Source organism: Etheostoma spectabile, chromosome 24, assembly GCF_008692095.1.
Source record: "Etheostoma spectabile isolate EspeVRDwgs_2016 chromosome 24, UIUC_Espe_1.0, whole genome shotgun sequence".
Taxonomy (NCBI): Eukaryota; Metazoa; Chordata; class Actinopteri; order Perciformes; family Percidae; genus Etheostoma; species Etheostoma spectabile.
The window spans coordinates 912,284-933,091 of NC_045756.1; the positions used below are offsets into that span (position 1 = coordinate 912,284).

Here is a 20,808-nt window from a genome sequence, read left to right on the forward strand (position 1 = left end):
TTTAGGGAGGACCCCTAAACCTCTCCGCCAAATATGCGCACCCAAGTCTTCAACAAACCCAGGGAAAGCACTGCAATTGTTCATTAGATTTTCTTGTGTGATTTTAAACATTTAACACAACGTTGGCCATAAATGGACACTATGGAAGTCTAAATCATTATTCCGTCTGACACTTTCTCCCCAGAGCCCCAGTTTGCCCTGAAGGTGCTGGTGAGGGACCTAGTGACCCGTCAGGCGCTGCAGGGGGCTTCAGTGGACGTTTACGTAAACCACACCCTGAAGACCTCTGCCCCAACAGATGAGAAGGGTGAGGTTCTGCTCTGGGTGCCGTACAGTCCCGGCCTCAGTCTGACTCTGCTGGGCACCATGGAGGGCTACGCCCCCAGCCCCGTGCCCTGGAGCACTGCCAAGAGGCCGAGTGAGTAACACACAACTTCTTTTAAACCTTTGGCTAATCCTAGAAACACAATGAAACACTAGGCATGATCTTTTTAGTTTCTAAGGAAAACATTCATTCGCATGGCCCCAACCTTACCCCATATCCACCTATAAATCTTTGTAAATTATAGAGTGTGTTCTAGACCTACTCTATCTGTAAAGTGTCTTGAGATAACTCTTGTTATGAATTGATACTATTGATATTATAAATACAATTGAAGTCATACAGTAAGCCTGGCTTCTCTGACAGAAGAACACAGCCACAGACTGTTGGATCCCTTAAGGACGTTAACATCCGCTCTGCTGAAATGCTGAACAGCGCATCCTGACCAGGTCCAGGGTCACAGCTGACCCTACCCCCGCTCCCCCCCCCTTAAAAGGACATAAGTAAAGAGGATCATCTAACAAGGATTGAGCCAAGCATGGAGAAAAAAACACAATTAAGGCATTTAGCCCATACCTACTCAAACAAAAAGTGATTAGCTCAAGGATGCATTTCTCTCACACAAACACTCTTTTAGCTATGTAAATATTACTTGTGCATAAAAGGCTGTCCAACCATTTGTTAGTACCCTTTTCTGTACTGCCAGCAATTATTCACACAACTGCATTATTCATGGTCATCACAGATTAACGAAGTGTCTGCAACAACATTCAACTTGTCACTGAGGTTTGTTCATGATGAAGCATTTTATGTGCCCGGTGTACAATCGAGTGTAACTGAACGTCGTCATCGTATTGATTGTCCCTACAGCAGCATGTAGAGTCGAGATGTCTGACTCAAGCCGGTGGGAAACATATCCCTGCCTCAGCAAACTCTCTTTGTCCTGCACCCCATCTAATGCAGAGGGGGTGGGGGCTTTTTAGCCACACCGACCTCATGTTGGTGTAAAAAAACAAAAAAAACATGACTCTATTGTCTGTGTATCCACGTCTTCTTACTGGTCTGTCTCAGCCAGAAAAGAAGCAGGGAGGTGGTGTTTCAAAGCAAAGATGGAGCAGGTGTTGTGTTATGAGAGATAAAAATCAGATGGATTATTGAATGATGATGAAATTGTGTCATCTGTCGAGACCTGCTTTACTCTGCTTTATCAGAGGCGCCTCCCTTTTGTGCTGCTGAGCCAGACCGCTGAACCCTAAAAAGAGGATTGAGGTAGTATTGCCACCTGCTGGTGGTATTACAGGTCTACAAAAAGGCACCATAAACAGCTTGAGCTTGTGTTGTGTTTAAAAATAAAAACAAAGTGAAGGACTTGACATCTCTATCACTTGTTACATATTAAAAAATACATTTTTGTAGTAAGTTTTCTCAATTTCTCTCTTATTTATAAATAAATTTGCCACTTGTCAGTTCTATAATGGCGACTTTTGTCTATTGGAAAGCACTTGGAATTGTTGTAGTTGTGATAGTTGGGAAAAAAGTGCTATTAGTATTTGTGTTTTGTCTGTCCTCCTGCAGTTTTCTCTGCTGTGACGTTGCTGCTGCTCCCTCACAGTCAGGGGAACATCTGGTTGTTTGAAGACTCCGTGCTCATCACAGGGAAGTTACCTGGTAAGTTTACGCAACGAGCAAATCACAACCTTAATTTGTAGAACAACACTCTCTTGCATCGGAAAAATAGAAGATTTTTTCCTGAATTGACTGAGCTAAACGTGACAGCTTTAACTGGTTCATCTGGGTAGATTTTAAGTTTTCGACTTGCACTGATTAAAGTATAAAATTAAGAAGGGATTGATGGTCAAGATGCAAGAATAAAGAGTAAATGCACAAATATCTACTGTCTTGAAATATTAAAATGTGTTCAGGACAAAGTCACCAATGACATAAGTGTAGAGGTAAACTATATACTGTTTTGTCCCTCAGATCAATAAGGGGCATTTAAACCTCCAACAATATTCATTTAAATAAATGCCAGATAAAGTAGGCACCTCTACTAGGGCATTAACTCAATATGATAAATGATCGTCTTTCAATGTAATTATATTGTGATATACAATTACGCTGTCTAAATTGATAACAAGCACATACTAACGCAATTTTCTCAGACAATCTGTTGTGAAACATTTTGAGGTAATATCATTTAAAGAATTGTAGATTTGTTTTGACATCACACTATTTTTGTGCATGCATGTATACATAGTCAGTATATACTGTAGGTGGACAAAAATTATTTATTTTTTTCTCCATAATTGCCCTCGGAACGGTTTACCACATCCTTGTTGATTATTCATCTAAAATCTAATTGTAATAAATAATAATTGCTGTATTTGGTCAAGAATATCGTGATATCTGATTTTCTCCATATCGCCGAGCCCTAACCTCTACTGTAAAATAAATAAAACCTTTTTACCACTTCTCTTACACCTTTTCTGTCAAAGCACAATCACTTGTAGCCTCATATACACATTTAAACACTCTGAATCTTGTCTCTAGATTTACTTATCGGATGCCATCTTGTTTTTACAGACAGTTCATCCCAACCCAAGGTTAAGTTCCCCAAGAACCTCCTCACAATGCCTGATAAGAGCAACGTCTCCTCGGTGACAGCGTACCTGACTGTGCCACAGCACCACCTAGCAAAAGACTGTGCCAACTGCACTCCAGGCATCATCAGCAAAAAATCCTGTGAGTGGTAAATAAGACACTCATTAGTGTTTCAAGCAGACATATTTCTCAAAATTGCACTAAATAAGTTTTACAAACACATTTTTAAAGAATTTGTTGGGCATGAATGGTCATCATCTTTAAATCAAGCAGATCTCGCAGCTTATTTCAGTGTTTTACAATCATTCTTTACAAAATGGATAAAGCTAATGTAAACATAAGAATTCACTTTACCATTTAAATGTCTGAGATTGACTCCTTTGACTGGATTTCTCCCCCATGTGTTTGAAGTGGTCCAAATCATCGAGCTGAAGGCGCTGGCAGCTGTCAATGTCCTACTGTACTCTGGCGGCGAGGAGCTCCAGGTTCGAGGGCCCATTCAAATCAGCCTTCCCCTGGGACACAGCACGCGCCTCAGGGCCTCCGACACCGTGCCAGCCTGGGCCTTTAACCTAAAGACAGGTAAGTATGAAATACTACAGAGAAGCCACTGACTTGTATTAGAAATTTAGTTACATACAGTACAGTATTAGTTACATACAGTATTAGTTACAGAGGTCTATCATTTGGAAGAACAACATCTGCAGGGGTTTCCCTCCCGTTATTAAGTTAAGTGCAGCACCCGAGCTGTTTAGGGCAGCACCTAATTCCAATGAATGTAACTAGACTTTTCTCAGATCTAATGGTTGTAGCTGGACTTCTTTAGCAAGTATTGTCTTGTCTGGTTATTTATTATCTGCTCTAGCTTTTCCAACGTTTCAGACACAGGTATGGTTGTAATAATGGTTTAAAGTAATGTGAAAAAGTTAAGTCTTCCACAAACCAAGGGAAAACACTGACAACACTGAAAACACTGTCAATATTGTAAGCATAAGGATTTGATAAATTCAAGGATACTTTCAATAACAACAGGTGCCTGGGAAAACCAGGGTCTGGGGATTGTGAAAACAGTTGGCGATGAGCTGGTTTGGACCTACACCGCTTCCCATCTGGGCTACTGGATCGCTGCCCCTCTTCCCTCATCACATGGTACATAACTCATATACCTTCTTTAACTTGTGAAATTTGTACTGATAAATGTTTCATGCCTATCTTTAAATTTGACCATTTAGATAACCTGGGACATGGAAGCTCCTTTGATTTCATGTCACACCACACCTACCTGCTGATGGGAATACTGGGAGCCATGCTGGCTCTAGTGGTTGGACTTCTTTCCTTGCTGCTGTGTCACTGCGGGTAAGAAAGCTGCTCAGAGACGTTATTGGGCGAGTTCAATTTAATGTATATAAAACATATACTTACTTATTTTCCTTGTAGAAAGAGTTGCAAACATCTATCCTTTTTCATCAGTGCTTAATTTAAATGTTCTATTAACCATTTCACCCACACTGAGCTATTTTTATCACATGGTGTCATCAGTGCTGAGTGATCCAAATTAGTTTTGAGGATTCTTTATTTTCAGTTTAAAGTTAATATTTTTAAGTGCAACTCTTTTAAGAATAAAACCTATGTAAGACCTTTGAATAAGTAACTTTGTTTGTTTATTTAGACATGAATATTTATATGTGTATATATATTTATGTATGTTATATAAGTTACCTATATCCTTAACATTTGCAGCCAAGTGTTTAGAGGCTTTAAACAAGGTAAAGAAAAGTCCACTGGCTAGAGTGCTATGTCAAATAAATGCTTACAGTGCATTTAATAAAACCCTCTTAAAGAAGAAACCGACTAGAAATAAGTGGTAGGTTAACAATAACAGCTTAAAATGAAAAAAAAAGTGTCCTATGATTTAATTCGGTTTCTTCTGTATAGGAGAAGTTCTTATCGAGAGCCCAGGAGGGGGCGGAGAACACGCTTTTCCAAACTCACGGTGGTAAAAAAAGACCAAACTACTTCCACCCACATGGAAGAGGGTTTGTTGTTCCGTTCTGGCGACAACAGCCTCGCTTCCTGCAGTGTCCAGTGTGAACCCTCGTCCACGCCAAGGCACAAAGCCAACTACAACATCTATGTGGAGGATCCAGGGAGTCGCCCGGTGGCTCCTCTTTATGAGAACATTGCTCTGGATCGGATCAAAGGTCCCCAGCCATCGTCTCACTACATCAACAGCGAAGAGGTGGCCCGGCTTCGGGAGAAGTCAGAGCAGAATCGGGTCAACATAAACTCTGACAACTTCTTTCAAGATAAGCTGCTTCATATTTACAACCAGCCAGTGGCTATTATTCAGGCGCCGGAGCTTTTCGGTGCTCAGGAGCAGCAACTATCAGGCTGCAAGTCTGCTACTTTCCCCCGCAATGGAGTTGACTATGATGCTCACTCAGAGCCTGCAAGTAAAGACAGCTACACCCAGACACTACCCAAAGTCCCTCACCACCACTCCCAAGGTGGGAGCAGCCCACAGCAGAGCAGCCAAGATGAGCCCCAGCCTCTGGAGACTCCCCCGCAAGGCCAAGGCCCTAAAGCTGCCGTGTGGGGACGCTACAGTAACCTCCTGGAATCCTCCGTCTCGGTCCCTGGGACTCTAAATGAGGCGGCTGGAATGGAGGCGTTCAGCAGTGGCCATGGTGTATCCAGCGAGCTGCAGGGGATTTCAGAGCGCACCTTGCTGGAGCTGACCCGGGGAAAGTCTCACCCCAGGGCCTGGTTTGTCTCCTTAGACGGAAAGCCAGCCGCCCAGGTCCGCCACTCCATTATCGAGCTACAGAGCCGCCGCCACCGCCCACCAAGCAGCAACGACACCAGCCTGGACTCTGGGGTGGACATGAACGAGCCTCAGCATAACACCCGCGAGACGGAGCGCGACAGGCGCTCCATCAGGGCCTCTTCCCTGCCGCACCACAGCCGAGGAGGGCGTTATGGTGAGGATCAGGACCTGAGCAGTAGTGAGAGTGGCACGACAGCCACATGTACGCCAGAGGACCCTTCCCTGAGGAACATTTTAGACGGTAGCAGCGGGGCTATTCCTAACATTCCTGAAGAGCGAGACGGGATGGATACATCCAGCGCTCAGGAGGACAGCGAGTCCAGAGGTACGCCGCCTCCGCGGCGCCTGAGGAAGGTCAGAGAGAAGGGCAAGACTGAAAAGAGGAGTGCCAAGCATGTCCGTGAGGGGAGACCCCTGACCAAGCACAGCTAGAGCACGGCTTGCTGCAAACGTCAGGCCTTTTTCATCAGTGCTTAATTTAAATGTCCCATTAACCATTTCACCCACACTGAGCTATTTTCATTACATGGTGTCATCAGTGCTGAGTGATCCAAATTAGTTTTCACCACTTGTGCTCACGCAGGCATTGGTGTTGTTGAGTTATGTGATTGTACAACTTTTCCAAAGAATGCATACGTTTAGAAAAATAAAGCAGGATCTATTGTCATGTTGAAGCATCATGTAGCTGCAGTTAAGACACGTTTGTGTGCACCATGTTGTTTCATTCTCTAGAATCTAAAGATCACCAGCAAAATTCTTCACATGAAAAATGTCCGTGTGAACACGATATCCCATAGTCCCCAGTGCTGGCATTATAAAGGGTGCCTTCTTACTGCCTGTAATCATTAAATATGATCACACAAGGCAAAGTATTTGACTATATTTTGTAAAATCTGGTGAGTTTGCAGGATGGACACAGATACAGGTCTATGCGTAGTGCACTTATCCTCATCATAAATGCCTGCTGTAAATTAAATAAGATATAGAAGCTTTCCTAGTTTGCAGTACTGACATCTTGTTTTGACCATTCTGCCTCATTAAAAGGAGACTTTGTGGTCAGTACTGGAATCAGCTCTGTCCGAACAACAACTTTCTGCCCGTCACTGACACCAATGGATTTTTCGAGTAAAAACACTGATGTACATTGTAAAGCTAAGCTGCCATTTACATACCTGATATTCATGGTTTTAAGCTTACGATTATTTTAGAATGCATGAAAATGAATGTTTCCTTGTGTGTATGAAAATAGTTTTTGCATTTACTGTAACATTACGTCATCGTAGCGGTTAAATTACTTGGAGACTGAATGGTTTATTTTGTTGTCTAGTCTTGGAACGAGACTCCGCGTTGTGCTGCCAACTGTAATAAAGTAATACACCAACAATAATACCCCAGGACTTCTACACTATGATTATGGCCCAATATTTAAAAAACACACAATCTAGAAGCCGAGTAATATATCAGATTGTCTGTCTGAAGCACTTCGTGTTACAACCAGCTACAGCCTGACGAAGTGCTGTTAATATTATTACATTACATTACGCCACCCGCCTCTCATAATAACATAAAGTATAAGCCCTTGTAATTATTTTATTTACAGCATTAATTTGGTGCCTTGGAGTTTTACTTTTACAACTGTATTCTTACTTTTGACAAAATTCGATTTTAAGAGTACAGCAGTACAACAAAGTCACAGGTATGCCTGCCCTTTGCGTCTGTCTCTAATTGACATGGCAGCTTTTGTCTCGATCTCGTCCCATAAAGCACACTTCACTTTAACATGTGCCCATATGTTCCACTGGCACTCATCGTTCCCAGAAACATATTCAACTTTGAGTGTAAATACTACAACAGCATACTGAACACTGACATCAATGATGAGGTTTGGCCAAATGTTTACCACAAATACCGCAAAGCAATATTTACCATAAATGAAAATTTTAAATGGAACTTTGCAGCGACAATTTTGCCATATTCAGTCTTCCGTCATACTGTAAACGTTTTCCCTGTTGAGTTTGTATCTATATTCATGTGTTCTTTTGTTTGTATACACTAAAGCAACATTTGATGTATTACGTGGCTGTGATTTCAATTATTTTGTGCTGTTTTTCTCTCAGCTTAAAGTCTGAGAGGTGCATCAGTGTGTTCCAGTGAATTAATGAATGACAAGGTTTTTGAACCACAGTCACATGACACGTTGTTCATTAGATTTTTTTTAATTTAGCCTAAAAAGCGAGCCTTTTCAAAGGGAGTGTTAAACAAGCCTGAGCTTTGTACATTTTAAATGTAGCAACAAGTTGAGCACTTAATCATTTAGTATGCTTACAAATGGAAAAACTTTATCCTGCTAGTCATCAGCTTGAAAACACAGCATACCCCGGCTTACACAGCAACATGAGGAGTAGTTTGTGAAAACTTTGTGGTGACAATTGATGAGCAAATCAAACCTACTGCCACTCCTGTTTTAAAGTGATCTCGCTGAATGTATTTGTATTGATTTGAATGTGTTCTATAGTGTGCTCCTTTTGTCTGGGGATTTTGTTTTGTCCAAAATGGGCACCTCTTGTGTTTACCTCTGTAATGATAGTAGTGTTATTAGTCTTGCCTTTTTGTGCACTAAATTAATAAACTTACTTGATACCATTTATGGTACAAAAGCTTTTGTCATTTTTTTTCAAGTACATATTTAATTATGTATACAATAGATTTCACCAAAATGACACAAACACAACATTTCAAATATATTTCAGATTTATATCTTATTGTATTAAGGGTTACACATACTTTTTGATGTATTTCACCGCATTAACAGTAAAGTTAAGTCTTCTTCTTTTGCTGTGTGTTTATTAAAACTCCAGTCATTGTTAGCTCTGAAATGAGTCTGTTATTTGTTTCTTTAATGGTTAGCGTGCCTGTCCTCTTAGGTTGCAGTCTGGTTTGCCTGGCAGAAGAGGCAGCAGTAGCTGTGTGGTCTGACTCAGGTCTCTGCAAACCCACAAACAGGTTCAACTGGGGTTGCTCTCTGATTTGTGTCACTGCGGGTGAACCAGGGGTGTGTGCTGTCACTGTCCTTTTTAAGAAATGTGCACTTGAGTCAGATTTACATTGGTGATCAAAAGATGTACAGCTTTCAGGATTAAAATTAGTTTGTTTTCTCTGCAACTCTCTTTCTCCTTCTTTCACAGTGACTGTATCTACGCACAAGCCTTGAAAACGGTCAGTTATTAACTTTTGTGGGGTGTTTAAAGTTACTGAAGAACCCGTTAGCACCTCTAAGCTCAGAGAACCACGTGAGGGAGTGACTTTAGTGTTCCTGTCCCGCAGTGCCACTCCTGGAATAAAAAGGTCCTTAAAGTCATTTTCTGGTCGTTTGGCACAGTCACTGGAAAGGCAGGAGGCCAACTTAGGGGAGGCCTTCCTTTCAATGGTTGTCCAAGTCAAAGGGTTATAAATGACATATTCATCCAAGGGGCAGGAGTTTGATTTCCGCAGGATCCCATCCACACAGTCGGTGTGGAACTGAAGGGTGTGAACATGTGAGGAGGGAGAGAGGAAGGGACTCTGTGAAGTTTTTTTTCGCATCACATTTGTTGAAATCATTATGGTTATATAGTTTAATATTTGATAGTATCAGCAGACTGGGTTCTGATATGCTTTAAGTAACTTGATGCACTTCACAGATTCAGAATAAAGCGAAGTCACAATCAATGTTCACTAACAGTTATATTTCAATTTCTTCTGATTTAGTATTGAGCTTTGCCCGCTTTTTTTGGTATACCAAAACAGAATGTGTAACAATATGATGAATATAATTGTGAGTTGATGTGATTTTAAATATTTTCTATTATACAGACGTTAAGCTAATGCGAGCACACAGTGAAAAGTTTTACCTTGTGATGGCAGGGCAGAGTTCGGACACGTTGGCCCAGGCTGAAATCCAGCAAACAGATCCGACACTGCTGTCCCACATCCAGGAGCCGGGACCCCGATCTCACCCTGACCACAGGTAGACACCCCCACACATTTTCAGGTAAAGGGTCTGCAGCTAAAGGGATAATGCTGATGGGAAAAAGTGCGCAGAAATTAGCATATCATCAGTAAATAGCAATAGTGTTTGTACTTCTTGTATGAGTGACCCTCTTTTGTTTCAGGAATATTATTATAAACTGCAAAGTCACTGCCAATGTGGTCACAGGTCTGAGGTATTTAATTTTTAACATTGTATCGTAACATGTATCATCCTCAGGAAGCCATCAGGGTTCAGAGTGAATCTCTCCATCTTCATCTACAAAAGACAGAATACATTTTTTGGATGTATTCAATAACACACCTGTCATTCGGCTGGTGTGAGGTTGCTCCCCTCGGTTCATCACTAGGGTCCTCGGCCACTAGGTGCCACTTTTCTCTCCTTTTCTGTTTGAGGTTTAGTGAGAGTTTTTATTTTCTTCAGGTGTATTTAATTGTCCCCTCATTGTGGCAATAACATGACAATTTACTTGACAATTGCCACTTTCATTAGGTGTTTGCAGTATATTACTGCGATGTGTGGCCTTAAGACCACTGCAAAGTTAAGTGTTATCTGAATTATTGTTTTTTTTCAAGACTGAGGTGGCAGATTAGCCAATGCAGCACGAGTATTGTTTCAAAGTTGAGTCCAAATAGCTTACTTTACGTGACGCAAATGGATGCTGTGGGTGGCAGCCCTTCTTTGAGCAGTCCTCACATAGATAGAAGTACCTGCAGACTGTGCATCTGAAAAGATGATAACAGGGATTAAAGAAGATTTGGCATGACACATTATGACTAGAAAATTACAGTTTACTGAATTGATCCAGCAACACAAAATCATCATATGCTCATTACAGCAGACTGCCAATTGCCATACCGGGAATACTGTCATTAAACGGTTTATGACTGCCACTTGCTTACTTAAAACACCTGCCAGTGACAGGGCCGACCCGGCAGCTGTAGCAGAGGGTTCCCAGGTGTCTGTCTGGCTTCTCTCTCTCAGCTGCAGTGAAAAGCTTTGCTGCGTTTTTCACCTGCTCCTGGAGCAACTTTAAGGAGCTGAAGTCCTCCCTACACAGAGGGCACTTCACGTTGTCTTCACTGTCTAAAAGTTTCTGGTGATCTGCCCATACCTTCATGCAAGAGATGTGGACATTGTTGCCACAACCGAACCTGGGAGAGACAGGGTTGGCACATGACAGTGCAGAACATCGGTTAAATAATCATTGGTTAATAATAAAAGTAACATTGTCCACATCACGTAATTGTATTTGAATGAAACATCGTCTTCTGTGAATTTCAGGAGAGATGGAATCTAATTTTATAACATCCGAAAATCTGTGCTGGTGGTTTCTGCCAAACATCCTGTATGTCAACAGCTGGATGTGCTGTATTGGGACTAATAAATCTTTATGGGGTCATGTTCTGGCCAATAGTGCAATAAAAGCTGAATGGAACATCTTACATTATTCTGAAACATGACTGTACTGAAATAATAACGGACCCACACAGCAGCCTACACACCTGCAGTAAGACACGGGCTGTTTTTTCTCCAGCAGCACTTCTTGACAGATAGGACACACATCCTGGGCTTGGATCACTTTCCGGCAGACACTTCCAGCCTCCTGGCCAGTAACTGGCTGGCTCGGGGTCCCAGCAGCAGCAGCAGAATGAGTTTCCGTCCAGTGGTCTTTGGTTTGGTGTAAACCATGGAGTACCTCCAAGATCTGTCTCTCCACAAGTCCATGCTGAAATGAATCTAGAGCAGAGTTTATTTTTAATGTTGCATGTTAACAGAAGCACATGTACAAGGCTGAGACAGTTATTTGAAATTGATTACAATCAGGTCCAAAAGGAATTGTTCAATGGTAGGTGGAATAGGGGTTTATAAGTGTCATGAACCAATCAAATCAAACATTTTAACAATGTAACTGAATTAAAAGGTAGCGTATTATGCAATCAGTGTAATAAGAAATGAACAATTCATTAAAACAACTTACATTCATGTTCTCTGGGAAGTTTGAATTTCCGCAGTAAAACCCTGTAACGATAAAGATTAGGTTCGTTTTAGTTAGCAGTGATCATTTGATTAAAGTGAAGATAACTGATAATCACACATAAATTCAGTCATTGGTATATCATATTCAGTCTGGATATCATCATTTTTAAAATATATTTTAGAAACAATTTACTATTTAAAGTTGCCTTAAGAAAACAGCTACCCCCAAATATTGCCTACATAAAATAACAACAATTTATTCAAATAAATATCTAATCAAAAACAAAGTAACCAATACTAAGAATCCAACTTATTTTACCGTGTTATACTTTGTACTACAGACACAATGTGGTATGTGTTGATTTTTGTGTGTGCTATTGATACCAGCAGATGTGTTTGCAAGGCTCCTGCTCCCTGGTGAACACGGGGCAAGTGCACGCATGTGGGTCACCCAAGCACACCTGAACAACAGGAACACGACTGGAGTAAGAACACAAACCTGGTTTGTGGAGTTTGAGCAATATGCATCTTGAATCACACATTCATTCACCTTGAAGTTTTTAGCCTCTCCCTCTTCTCTGAGCAGAAACCCTGTTGGGCCAAATGAATTTAGGAGAAATATGGTTGTGCTGAGGGCTTGGTCTTGATGGAAACTCACTGCATCACTGACTGTGTTCCTCCAGACAGATTTCCTAAACATCCTGCAACTGCAGAATAAAGAAATGAATCAGTCAATCTGGCCTGAAGCAATGATGGAGTCTTGTCTTAGCCGTCCTACTGCAGATCTACATCTTAAAATCTCAAGTTTCAATTTATCTTTATCCCTATTTTACAGTTCACTGTGTTTAAATGTTTATATGCAAAGCCCAAAGCTATAATTATACTTAAGCAAATACTTTCGGGATTACACCCTTTACGCAGAAACCAGAAAACACATTGCATTTGGCTTTTAACACTAACAGATAGCGTTACACACGAGAAGGGTTTTTTAGGTAACGATAAAGTTGACGTTAGTTCACGTTAGCAAAGTAAACGTTACAGTAGCTAGTTAGCTATACTTCAAAACGTGTTTAACTAGCTGGCTTAGTAAATAGTGAATATTACTGTACCCGGAAGTCGGAACTCAGCTTTCACATGGCTAGGCGCACGTTATTAAGACGGCCAAACAACGGTTAGCTTAGCTAACACTAATAAAGTTAGCTAGGCTAATTTGCATACACTTTTAGACTAACGTTAAAGAAATTAAACTAATAAACTGTAGCTAACTCTTTCTTTTTAAATGATAAACTTACCTCAACTTACCCATTTGTCGATATGTTCCCAAAAACAAGCCGAACCTTACCGGAGAGCAAAGGGGGGGAACCAAGGTACCAAGACGCCGTGGTCATGGTAACCAACCTGGCTGTTGCCAAGGAGGAGCATTTCACCCATAGAGGGCGCCGTTGCTAAGGAATAGAAACCCTCTTTCTGATTGGTCAGTTTTGTTGTTCCAGATTCAATGCAGTTATGTAGTGAAAATGGTCTTTTTTTAAAATAATTAATAAATTGTATAGGCCTATGTCTGTTTCATTTAACAGACATAGACCTATACAATTATAATATATAATCTTTGAAGTCCATGGATCCGGGACTCTTTCTGGGACTTGTTGATTATTAGTAATCTTTTCCCCATGTATATTAATATTCCCCATTCGCAATAGTATTAATCACCATAGTAGCCAAAAGAATCTAAAAAAAAAAAGCGAGGCCATCCCTCCTTCCCCATCTTTCCTCTGTGTATTTTTGGGTTTGATACACTTTTTGTAATACAACATCTAAAAGCAAAAAAATCAATCAGCTGGGGGACCATGGAACAAAACCTAGTCAAATGGGGGTCTATGGTCTAATTTGTGTCCGTTTAGGGGTCCTTGATGTGAAAAGGTTTAGTAACCACTGCTCTATGTAATAAAGTAAATATATTAGTTACTCACGAAAAAAGTCAGACCCGCAGGATTGACCTGTTAAAGTTTCTTTTACATCAGAAATGAAATGATCATACAATATATACAGTAAATGATGCAGTGTAATGGTGATGAATTATATTAACACTTTGTATTGCTCAATACTCAGTAGGGATGTCCCTTTGTCTGCCTCCACAAAAGGCAAGCATGATGTCATTCACAGCCCCAGTCAGTTGTTATCAGGACAGCTCAGTGTCGCCTCTGCCTCTGCTGCGAAACACACACACTCACGGACTACTCTTAAAGAAATCTCAAAAACAGTTGTCTTTCTTTTCCTGCAAAGGTAAACTCTTAGACTGAAGGATTACTCTTCAATAGCAAACACTGTTTTTAAAGAAATATATTTTTTCTGCTCCTCCAAAGGTACGTGTCTTTAATGGTTACAGTTCTTCAGTATGTAGACAGACTGTGTGACTACTGAAAACAGGTTGAATGTCCCATTGAACTGCAGAATGTTATACGTTTACGTTGTAGGGAGCGTGGAAAACAGAGATACACTCATGCACATTAAAGTGTTAAGGGGTAGAAAAACAATACCAAAAAAGTACAGATTTTACCTCTTAAATTAGCTGTTTGCAGGGGAAAATGTGATGATAGACATGAGTAGAGATTAGAGAAGGCTACTTAGTGTGTAACAGAAGCGTCAACCCCTTTGGATGACTGTTTCTCACATTTATACACAACATATCAAGGTTATATTCTGAAATGGGATTTCCTAGACCTAATTTAGGGAACTTCACATGGAGCATTGTGAAAGTCGTCGGGGGGGGGGGGGGGGGGGGGGGGGGGGGGAGTTACTTCTCTCTGTTATTGAGTGTCTTTGTAGGCCATTAGAGAGATTAACAGTATGTCTTTGGGTGTGTTCAAGAAGATATTAATCTTATACTTATAACTGACAAAGATTTCTTGGATTAACAGTCGGGGGAGTTGGAAATTAAAAAAAGCTTTGTTGGTCTGTTTTTCTCATTTCTATTAAACTAAATTTGTTAACTTTATTTAAAAATAATAAATGTATCCACAGATGGTATCCTAATGTTTCACTGTATTTTGTGTTGTTAGGTAGTGTTTACTTGTAGAGTTTTTCTGGTATTTTATTTGCAAACTGCCTGAAATCTAGATAAGGAGATAAGAGAACATCGGAGAGACCAAGCAGCTTACACAACAGACAAACAACAACAAAAAAGAAAAAAGATTTCAAAAAAAGAAAACTAAGCCAACATAACTTGTGTTTTTGTATTTAGAGCTATAGGGACAAGTGTCGCAAACTACCTTACGCTTTAAATGCTGTTGACATAGGTCCATGGTCTATACTTAAAATTTATTTAAACAACATCTGATACCCTAATAAATATTGTATCATAAAATAATTACCCATTGAAAACATGTACAACACTCTCTCTGTTACCATTGCAAACAAAAACACCAGTCATATTTACACCCCACCATCCCTGCCACATCCCTTTTTTTAATAACAGTGGTTGGCAAGGGTGTAGCTCCTAATGAATCACACATTTCTTCTAAAATGAAACACTTGATTTTATATTCTGTGCAGCAACTAAATAAGATGAAGAGTGACAGGGACGGTTTTCTGAGACTGGAAAAGTGTGCAATACGCTTAGATTCAAACAGACAGATGCTCGTGCCAACAACCTCCATCACTACTTCTGTTACTGCTTTTACTATTTTTACGACCATTAGAACCGTTATCGTTTCCACTGTCATACCACACAACATTTGGACGCATTTATTTAGCTGATGAAATCATCTGTGAGTGTCATTATGCAGCACATGTTCTTACTTCATTTGCCACATTAATGTCTTTTGGCCAAACCTTAGTCAGACTTGCTCAACATGCATGATAAGCATGCAGGAAGGAAGCTGCGGGGAACAGAGGAAGCTAAAGGCCAAATCTGTAACCCTAACATCCAAAAAGGGGAGACCTGCCTTTGCAAATCAAAAACATGTTGGAGAGTTGTACTGTTAGTATTGTTTACATGACTGTTGAATAGAGAAAAGGTCACATCATTGTGTACGTCTATTGTTTACTTCTACAGAAACAGATTACAGATTAAAAACGCTAATGCTTTCCTTTTCTCAGTTACTGAGTTTCCTCAGAACCCCCTCGGGGATCCGAGCCCAGATGGACCTCAGCGGCGTCATGTATCTCCTGGTCATGTGCGCTCTCAATAAGGTAGCTGTTGTATGTGAACTGTGCAGTTGCCTGAAATACAAAGTTTTTCTGCTAAATTTGTCACCTTGACATGATTGCCTTAAACATTTTTGCAGCTTCACCATTGATTTTCAGATCACCCGTTCCATTTTGAAGCAAGTTGTTTTAGACATTCTATTTTATTGCATATTTCTTTTTAGTTGTTAGGGTTTCTGTATTTAAAGTATTTTGGCCATGCATTGGCGACACAAGATTAAATATGATCCCTTGTGTATAATTAACAAATTAATGATAAATGTGTTTTTAGAATACTAACTCAAGTAATTTGCTTCTTAAAAGCAACAGGGCCTTGCTGTCATTCAAAATTCTTTGTTTGATTGACTCCCTAAAAGGCGAACTCCAGTGATTTAGTGTTGTACTTCCATAAGGTTAAGGGACTTATGAGAGACAGATTAAAAGAAGAATGGCCAAAATTGAAGTAGCAGAGACTGAGATGTACTTACCTTTAGGTCCCGATATGGGCCAAACTTGATCCTAAACTTCCCACAATGCAACTTGAAATTTAGCTCACCCAGAGCTCCAGAAGAAATTATACTTTCACTTGGGATTTTTGTTTTTTCAATTCTTGTTTACTAGCTCTTGCTTGACAGATTCACTCTAATTTCTGTATTTGTGTGTGTTTGTGTGTTTGCTTGCTGAAATGCAACGATCTCTTTTAAGCTGCTTGTGGCGACAAGCCTTGCAGATGAATACCAGGAGCATCTGAACCATCGGGGAGAATATCAGTCGACACGGAACCAAATTGCCACGGCCCAATTTGAATGTTTCCAGAAGATTTTGAAAGACTCGCACCGCAAAACAAAAACAATAGGTGAGAGGTTGATTTAAAAAGTGGATTCTGGTGTTACTATTTTCAATTTTAGGTCACTCCAAAGAGTGATGGATTACTCAAGTTCTGGAGTCGGTATTTTCTGGACTTGTGACTCGACTTTAGACTCACGCACTGGTAACTTGGACTCAAGGATTCATGTAATCGAACTTGAGCGTTCATGAAAGAGGACTCTGAAGTTGGATGAAGTTTCTGCTACTTTTTTGTGTAATGGGCAGTGTTGGAGTACTCGAGTTGCTTTTCTCTTGACTCGTGAGTCGACTTGGACTCGTGCACTGATGACTTGGACTTGAGGATTTATGAAATTGGCGTTCAGGAAATAGGACTCTGAAGTTGGGTGAAGATACTGCTACTTTTATGTGTAGTAGGCAGTGATGGTGTCCTTGAGTCCTGGACTCGGATTCTAGTCCAGCTCGAGTCACTTTTCTCTATACTTGTGACTTGACTCAGACTCAGACTCAGGTAATGGTGACTCAGACTTGGACTCCTACACTGACTAACATACCACTGGTTGTCCTTTGTGGTCAGCAGGGCCCGTGTGCAATGCGACCTGGGATGGGTGGCTGTGCTGGGACGAAACGGAAGTCGGAACGACAGAGCAGGGCTGTCCTGACTACTTTAAAGATTTTGATCCTCATGGTAAATAATAAAACAAAATGATTCCAAATTGGACATTTAGCTGTATGCCATTTGTTCCATCAATACACAAACTTGTGGTTTGCAAATTTGTCGACAGCAATGGCGTCCAAAGTGTGCTCAGAGACAGGTGAGTGGGGACGCCACCCAGAGAGCAACAGGACATGGACAAACTTCACGAACTGCCAAGCCAACACGACACATCATGGGACAGTAAGCAGGAATAAAGACAATATAATAAATATAGGAGGAAGCTTTGGCTGTGAAGTTGTATTAATTTAGTTTTCTAGCAGGCGGCGATGACTCACTTCTACTTGGTCATGATCGGTCACGGCCTGTCGCTGGTCTCATTGCTCATATCATTGGGAATATTCTTCCATTTTAAGTAAGAAATCTCTCTTTATTTCCCTTTAAATGCACTTAAGACAATTGCATTTTAACGTAATGCACTGTATATGGAAAGCATCTGAGTGGGTAAAATGATTTATTGCCACTTTTCAGTTTAAGGATACTTTTACGAGCCGTACTATACCTAAAAGATCCAGGATCATTGAAGCTGATGAAGTATGTTAATGTGCATCCTCTTCCACTGCCCTCAGGAGTCTGAGCTGCCAGAGGATAACGCTCCACAAAAACCTCTTCTTCTCATTTGTGCTGAACTCCATCATCACCGTTGTCTGGCTTACAACAGTGGTACAGAAACAGGGACACGCGTACAACGATTCTGTGAGTGGTTTGACTTCTTTGTTACATTAAACCAGAGATCTTCAACAGGGGGTCCTTGGAATTACTGGTAATTATTTGAAAGTTGTTTTCAAAAACGTTAATGTCTTAGCTTGAATCCAACATATCGGCCATTAGTATCCATCCACAAATGCAGTTCATCCTAAGGATTCATTGGATGCATTTCTGTTTTCACTAAAACCATGACGATTCATGTTGCTTGTCCCTTCTAGGCAAGCTGCAAGCTGGTCATGTTCATCCACTTGTATCTGCTGAGCTGTAACTACTTCTGGATGCTGTGCGAGGGCATCTACCTGCACACCCTGATCGTTGTGGCTGTGTTTGCAGAAAAACAACATCTCATGTGGTATTACCTGCTGGGCTGGGGTAAGAAAGGAGGACATGTAAATATTGAATTATGCACATTTCACTCAAAAGTCATTAATGTTCTAAATTGATTTTGCAGGTTTTCCACTCGTGCCCACGGTGATACATTCAATAGCACGCCACTGCTACTACAATGACAAGTGAGTCTTCATCATGGCCATTTCTCAATGTCATAGTACCTCAATCCAGTTTGTTTGACTGGGCTGTAACTATTATTAAATATTAACAATTATTTTCATTGCCGATTCTTTTCTGTTAGTGAAGATTGATGGATTAGTTGTTTGGTTTATAAAATGTCAGAAAATGGTGAGAAATCTGGATCAGTGTTTCCAAAAGCCCAAGATGACGTCCTCAAATGTCCAGTTTTACCCACAGCTCAAATTCAGTTTTCAGTTTACTGTCACAGAGGAAAGACGAAACTAGAAAAGATTCCCAATTAACAAGCTGAATTCAGAATTTTCAAAATAGTTGACAATTAAGTTAATTGTTGACAACTACTGGTTTAATCTTTGCAGCTCCAGTTTCCATAAACTGTATAACATGATGAACTGATTCATGCATTTGCAGATGTTGGGTCAGCTCAGATACTTCCTTGCTGTACATTATCCATGGCCCCATCTGCGCCGCTTTGGTGGTAAGCTTACTTCCCTGTTGCCCCCCCCCCCCTCCATACACTACTGCAAACATGCACACAGGCTTACATCCATGCCTCTCTCACCCATCTAGCTCTCACCCTCTGCCCCTTTCTCCTCCTGTTGCTACAATTTAATATATACTATGCAATTTGCAAGCACATTTGCAAAAATGGGCACATGTTTATAATATAATGTAATTTTTTTATAATTCAGAGTCTGTAAATAATGTCGACAGTGTTAATAATTTGTTTGTTGTTTTATCTGTATACTGTATATTCTTTATACTACACATGTGCACTGTTTGTTGGAAAGCATTGACCTACATTTCGCTACATACGACTTTACTTCTTGCTTGTTTTCAGTCTGGTCATCATGACATTGATGAAAGTGATGTGACAAAGTTTATTCTAATACAGGCATTTCCTTTTCTCTCTGTGTGTAATGTAATTCTTTCCAGGTGAATCTGTTCTTCCTGCTGAACATCGTTCGGGTTCTGATCACCAAGCTGAGAGTGACGCACCAGGCCGAGTCCAGCCTCTACATGAGGGCGGTGAGAGCCACCCTCATCCTCATCCCTCTGCTCGGCATCCAGTTTGTCCTGCTGCCCTACAAGCCGCAGGATCACTGGGTCTATGAGATCTACCTGTATGTCATGGAGATCCTCATGCACTACCAGGTTAGTGCACACGTCTGAGCTATCCAGCGATGACAGTAAAGAATCGTTCCACTGCACAAAAACAGTGACAAAATGCTTCCACTCCAAAACAAGTACATGACATTAAAAGCTCTGCTGTAGGAACAGATGTGTTGCATAACCGACAGATAATAATTTTGTGGATTACAATTACAAATATTTCTAGAGTAAGAGCATGACCATGTGACAGCTGGTGGAGCTTGAGGAATTTCCAGTCTTGTGAAATGTTTTTTTTTCTCATGCAGGGTCTTTTGGTTTCTACAATATTCTGCTTCTTCAACGGGGAGGTGAGTAATGAGTCAGCATTTATGACTAAGAACATCTCATATTCAAAGCTTAGATTTAGAATTTGCATCCCGTTTACAAGTTTTTAAATTATTAGGCTATCAATATTTTGGACAGTTTGAGAGTTGCATAAATGTATATATGTGTATGTGTGTACATATATAAACAGGTAAATAATCGAAAGGGAAACAGGGGGTAGAAGCAGAGTTTTTTTTTTTAACTTCGTCCTACTCTTTTTGAACATGGGAATCCTTATTTGAATAATTTACAATTATTTTGAAAGACATGTTCAATCCATGGGGCTAGAGTGCTATCAATCTTGTGATTGGGATTTCCATTGGATCTGTGTTGTCACTTGGCTGCCTGTTCTGCCAAACTTCCCAGCCCTTGTCACATGACCAATTTATGTTTCCATGACGACAATCCAAAAATTCTGAAACCATGGAACCAGCAATGGAATTGTTTTTTGGCAAACTGAGCCTATAGAAAATGTGCATTGTATTCGGAGTTTAACAATTTGTTTAAAATGCAATGAAACTAATAATGAATGCGATGTTTCATTTTGCACAATTACATTATGTACAGATTTTCTATGCTGTATTATGAAGAAAAAAGCTTCCCCCCCCCCCCTG

At 40.5% G+C, this 20,808-nt stretch overlaps 3 protein-coding genes across 9 annotated transcripts in view; 2 read left to right on the forward strand and 1 right to left on the reverse strand.

The window, feature by feature from the left end:
• Positions 1-7,177, forward strand: part of fam171b (family with sequence similarity 171 member B) — a 9,361-nt gene extending 2,184 nt beyond the window's left edge. The window contains exons 2-8 of the mRNA XM_032506214.1: positions 185-418; positions 1,898-1,990; positions 2,906-3,064; positions 3,335-3,505; positions 3,956-4,072; positions 4,156-4,279; positions 4,859-7,177. Coding sequence (XP_032362105.1) covers positions 185-418; positions 1,898-1,990; positions 2,906-3,064; positions 3,335-3,505; positions 3,956-4,072; positions 4,156-4,279; positions 4,859-6,182 — 2,222 coding nt within the window. The 3' untranslated portion in view covers positions 6,183-7,177. The remainder of the gene's footprint in view (positions 1-184; positions 419-1,897; positions 1,991-2,905; positions 3,065-3,334; positions 3,506-3,955; positions 4,073-4,155; positions 4,280-4,858) is intronic.
• A 782-nt stretch (positions 7,178-7,959) lies between these two features.
• Positions 7,960-13,195, reverse strand: zswim2 (zinc finger, SWIM-type containing 2). Of its 4 annotated transcripts, none has more exons than XM_032506215.1 (10): positions 13,100-13,195; positions 12,308-12,464; positions 12,142-12,218; positions 11,759-11,799; positions 11,283-11,517; positions 10,680-10,931; positions 10,418-10,502; positions 10,081-10,163; positions 9,641-9,809; positions 7,960-9,269 (listed from the first exon to the last, which is right to left on the reverse strand). In XM_032506215.1, the coding sequence occupies exons 1-10, from the start codon at positions 13,186-13,188 to the stop codon at positions 8,568-8,570; spliced, it is 1,890 nt and encodes a 629-aa protein (XP_032362106.1). In that variant the 5' UTR covers positions 13,189-13,195; the 3' UTR covers positions 7,960-8,567. The 4 variants fall into 4 exon arrangements, with proteins under 4 accessions (XP_032362106.1, XP_032362107.1, XP_032362108.1 ...); XM_032506216.1 differs by having other exon boundaries at positions 13,060-13,163; XM_032506217.1 differs by having other exon boundaries at positions 13,050-13,148.
• Positions 13,196-13,914: 719 nt separating this feature from the next.
• calcrlb (calcitonin receptor-like b) overlaps positions 13,915-20,808 on the forward strand; it is an 8,144-nt gene continuing 1,250 nt past the window's right edge. Inside the window, exons 1-12 of one of the 4 annotated variants that reach the window (XM_032506219.1) lie at positions 13,915-14,120; positions 15,856-15,948; positions 16,648-16,798; positions 17,345-17,455; positions 17,553-17,665; positions 17,743-17,837; positions 18,052-18,178; positions 18,409-18,562; positions 18,642-18,702; positions 19,130-19,196; positions 19,655-19,873; positions 20,137-20,178. In XM_032506219.1, coding sequence (XP_032362110.1) covers positions 15,898-15,948; positions 16,648-16,798; positions 17,345-17,455; positions 17,553-17,665; positions 17,743-17,837; positions 18,052-18,178; positions 18,409-18,562; positions 18,642-18,702; positions 19,130-19,196; positions 19,655-19,873; positions 20,137-20,178 — 1,191 coding nt within the window. In that variant the 5' untranslated portion in view covers positions 13,915-14,120; positions 15,856-15,897. The remainder of the gene's footprint in view (positions 14,121-15,855; positions 15,949-16,647; positions 16,799-17,344; positions 17,456-17,552; positions 17,666-17,742; positions 17,838-18,051; positions 18,179-18,408; positions 18,563-18,641; positions 18,703-19,129; positions 19,197-19,654; positions 19,874-20,136; positions 20,179-20,808) is intronic. The other 3 variants (XM_032506221.1, XM_032506222.1, XM_032506220.1) reach the window with 3 other exon arrangements.

Bases quoted from the DNA above. Each gene is read 5' to 3' on its own strand.
- zswim2 (XM_032506215.1), bottom strand. From the start codon at position 13,188: ATGGGTGAAATGCTCCTCCTTGGCAACAGCCAGGTTGGTTACCATGAC. The intron at 10,932-11,282 runs GTGTGTAGGCTG...TGTCTCTCCCAG, and splicing joins CAGCCCGTGTCTTACTGCAG to GTTCGGTTGTGGCAACAATG. The intron at 9,270-9,640 runs GTAAAACTTTTC...CACACCCTTCAG, and splicing joins CTCTGCCCTGCCATCACAAG to TTCCACACCGACTGTGTGGA.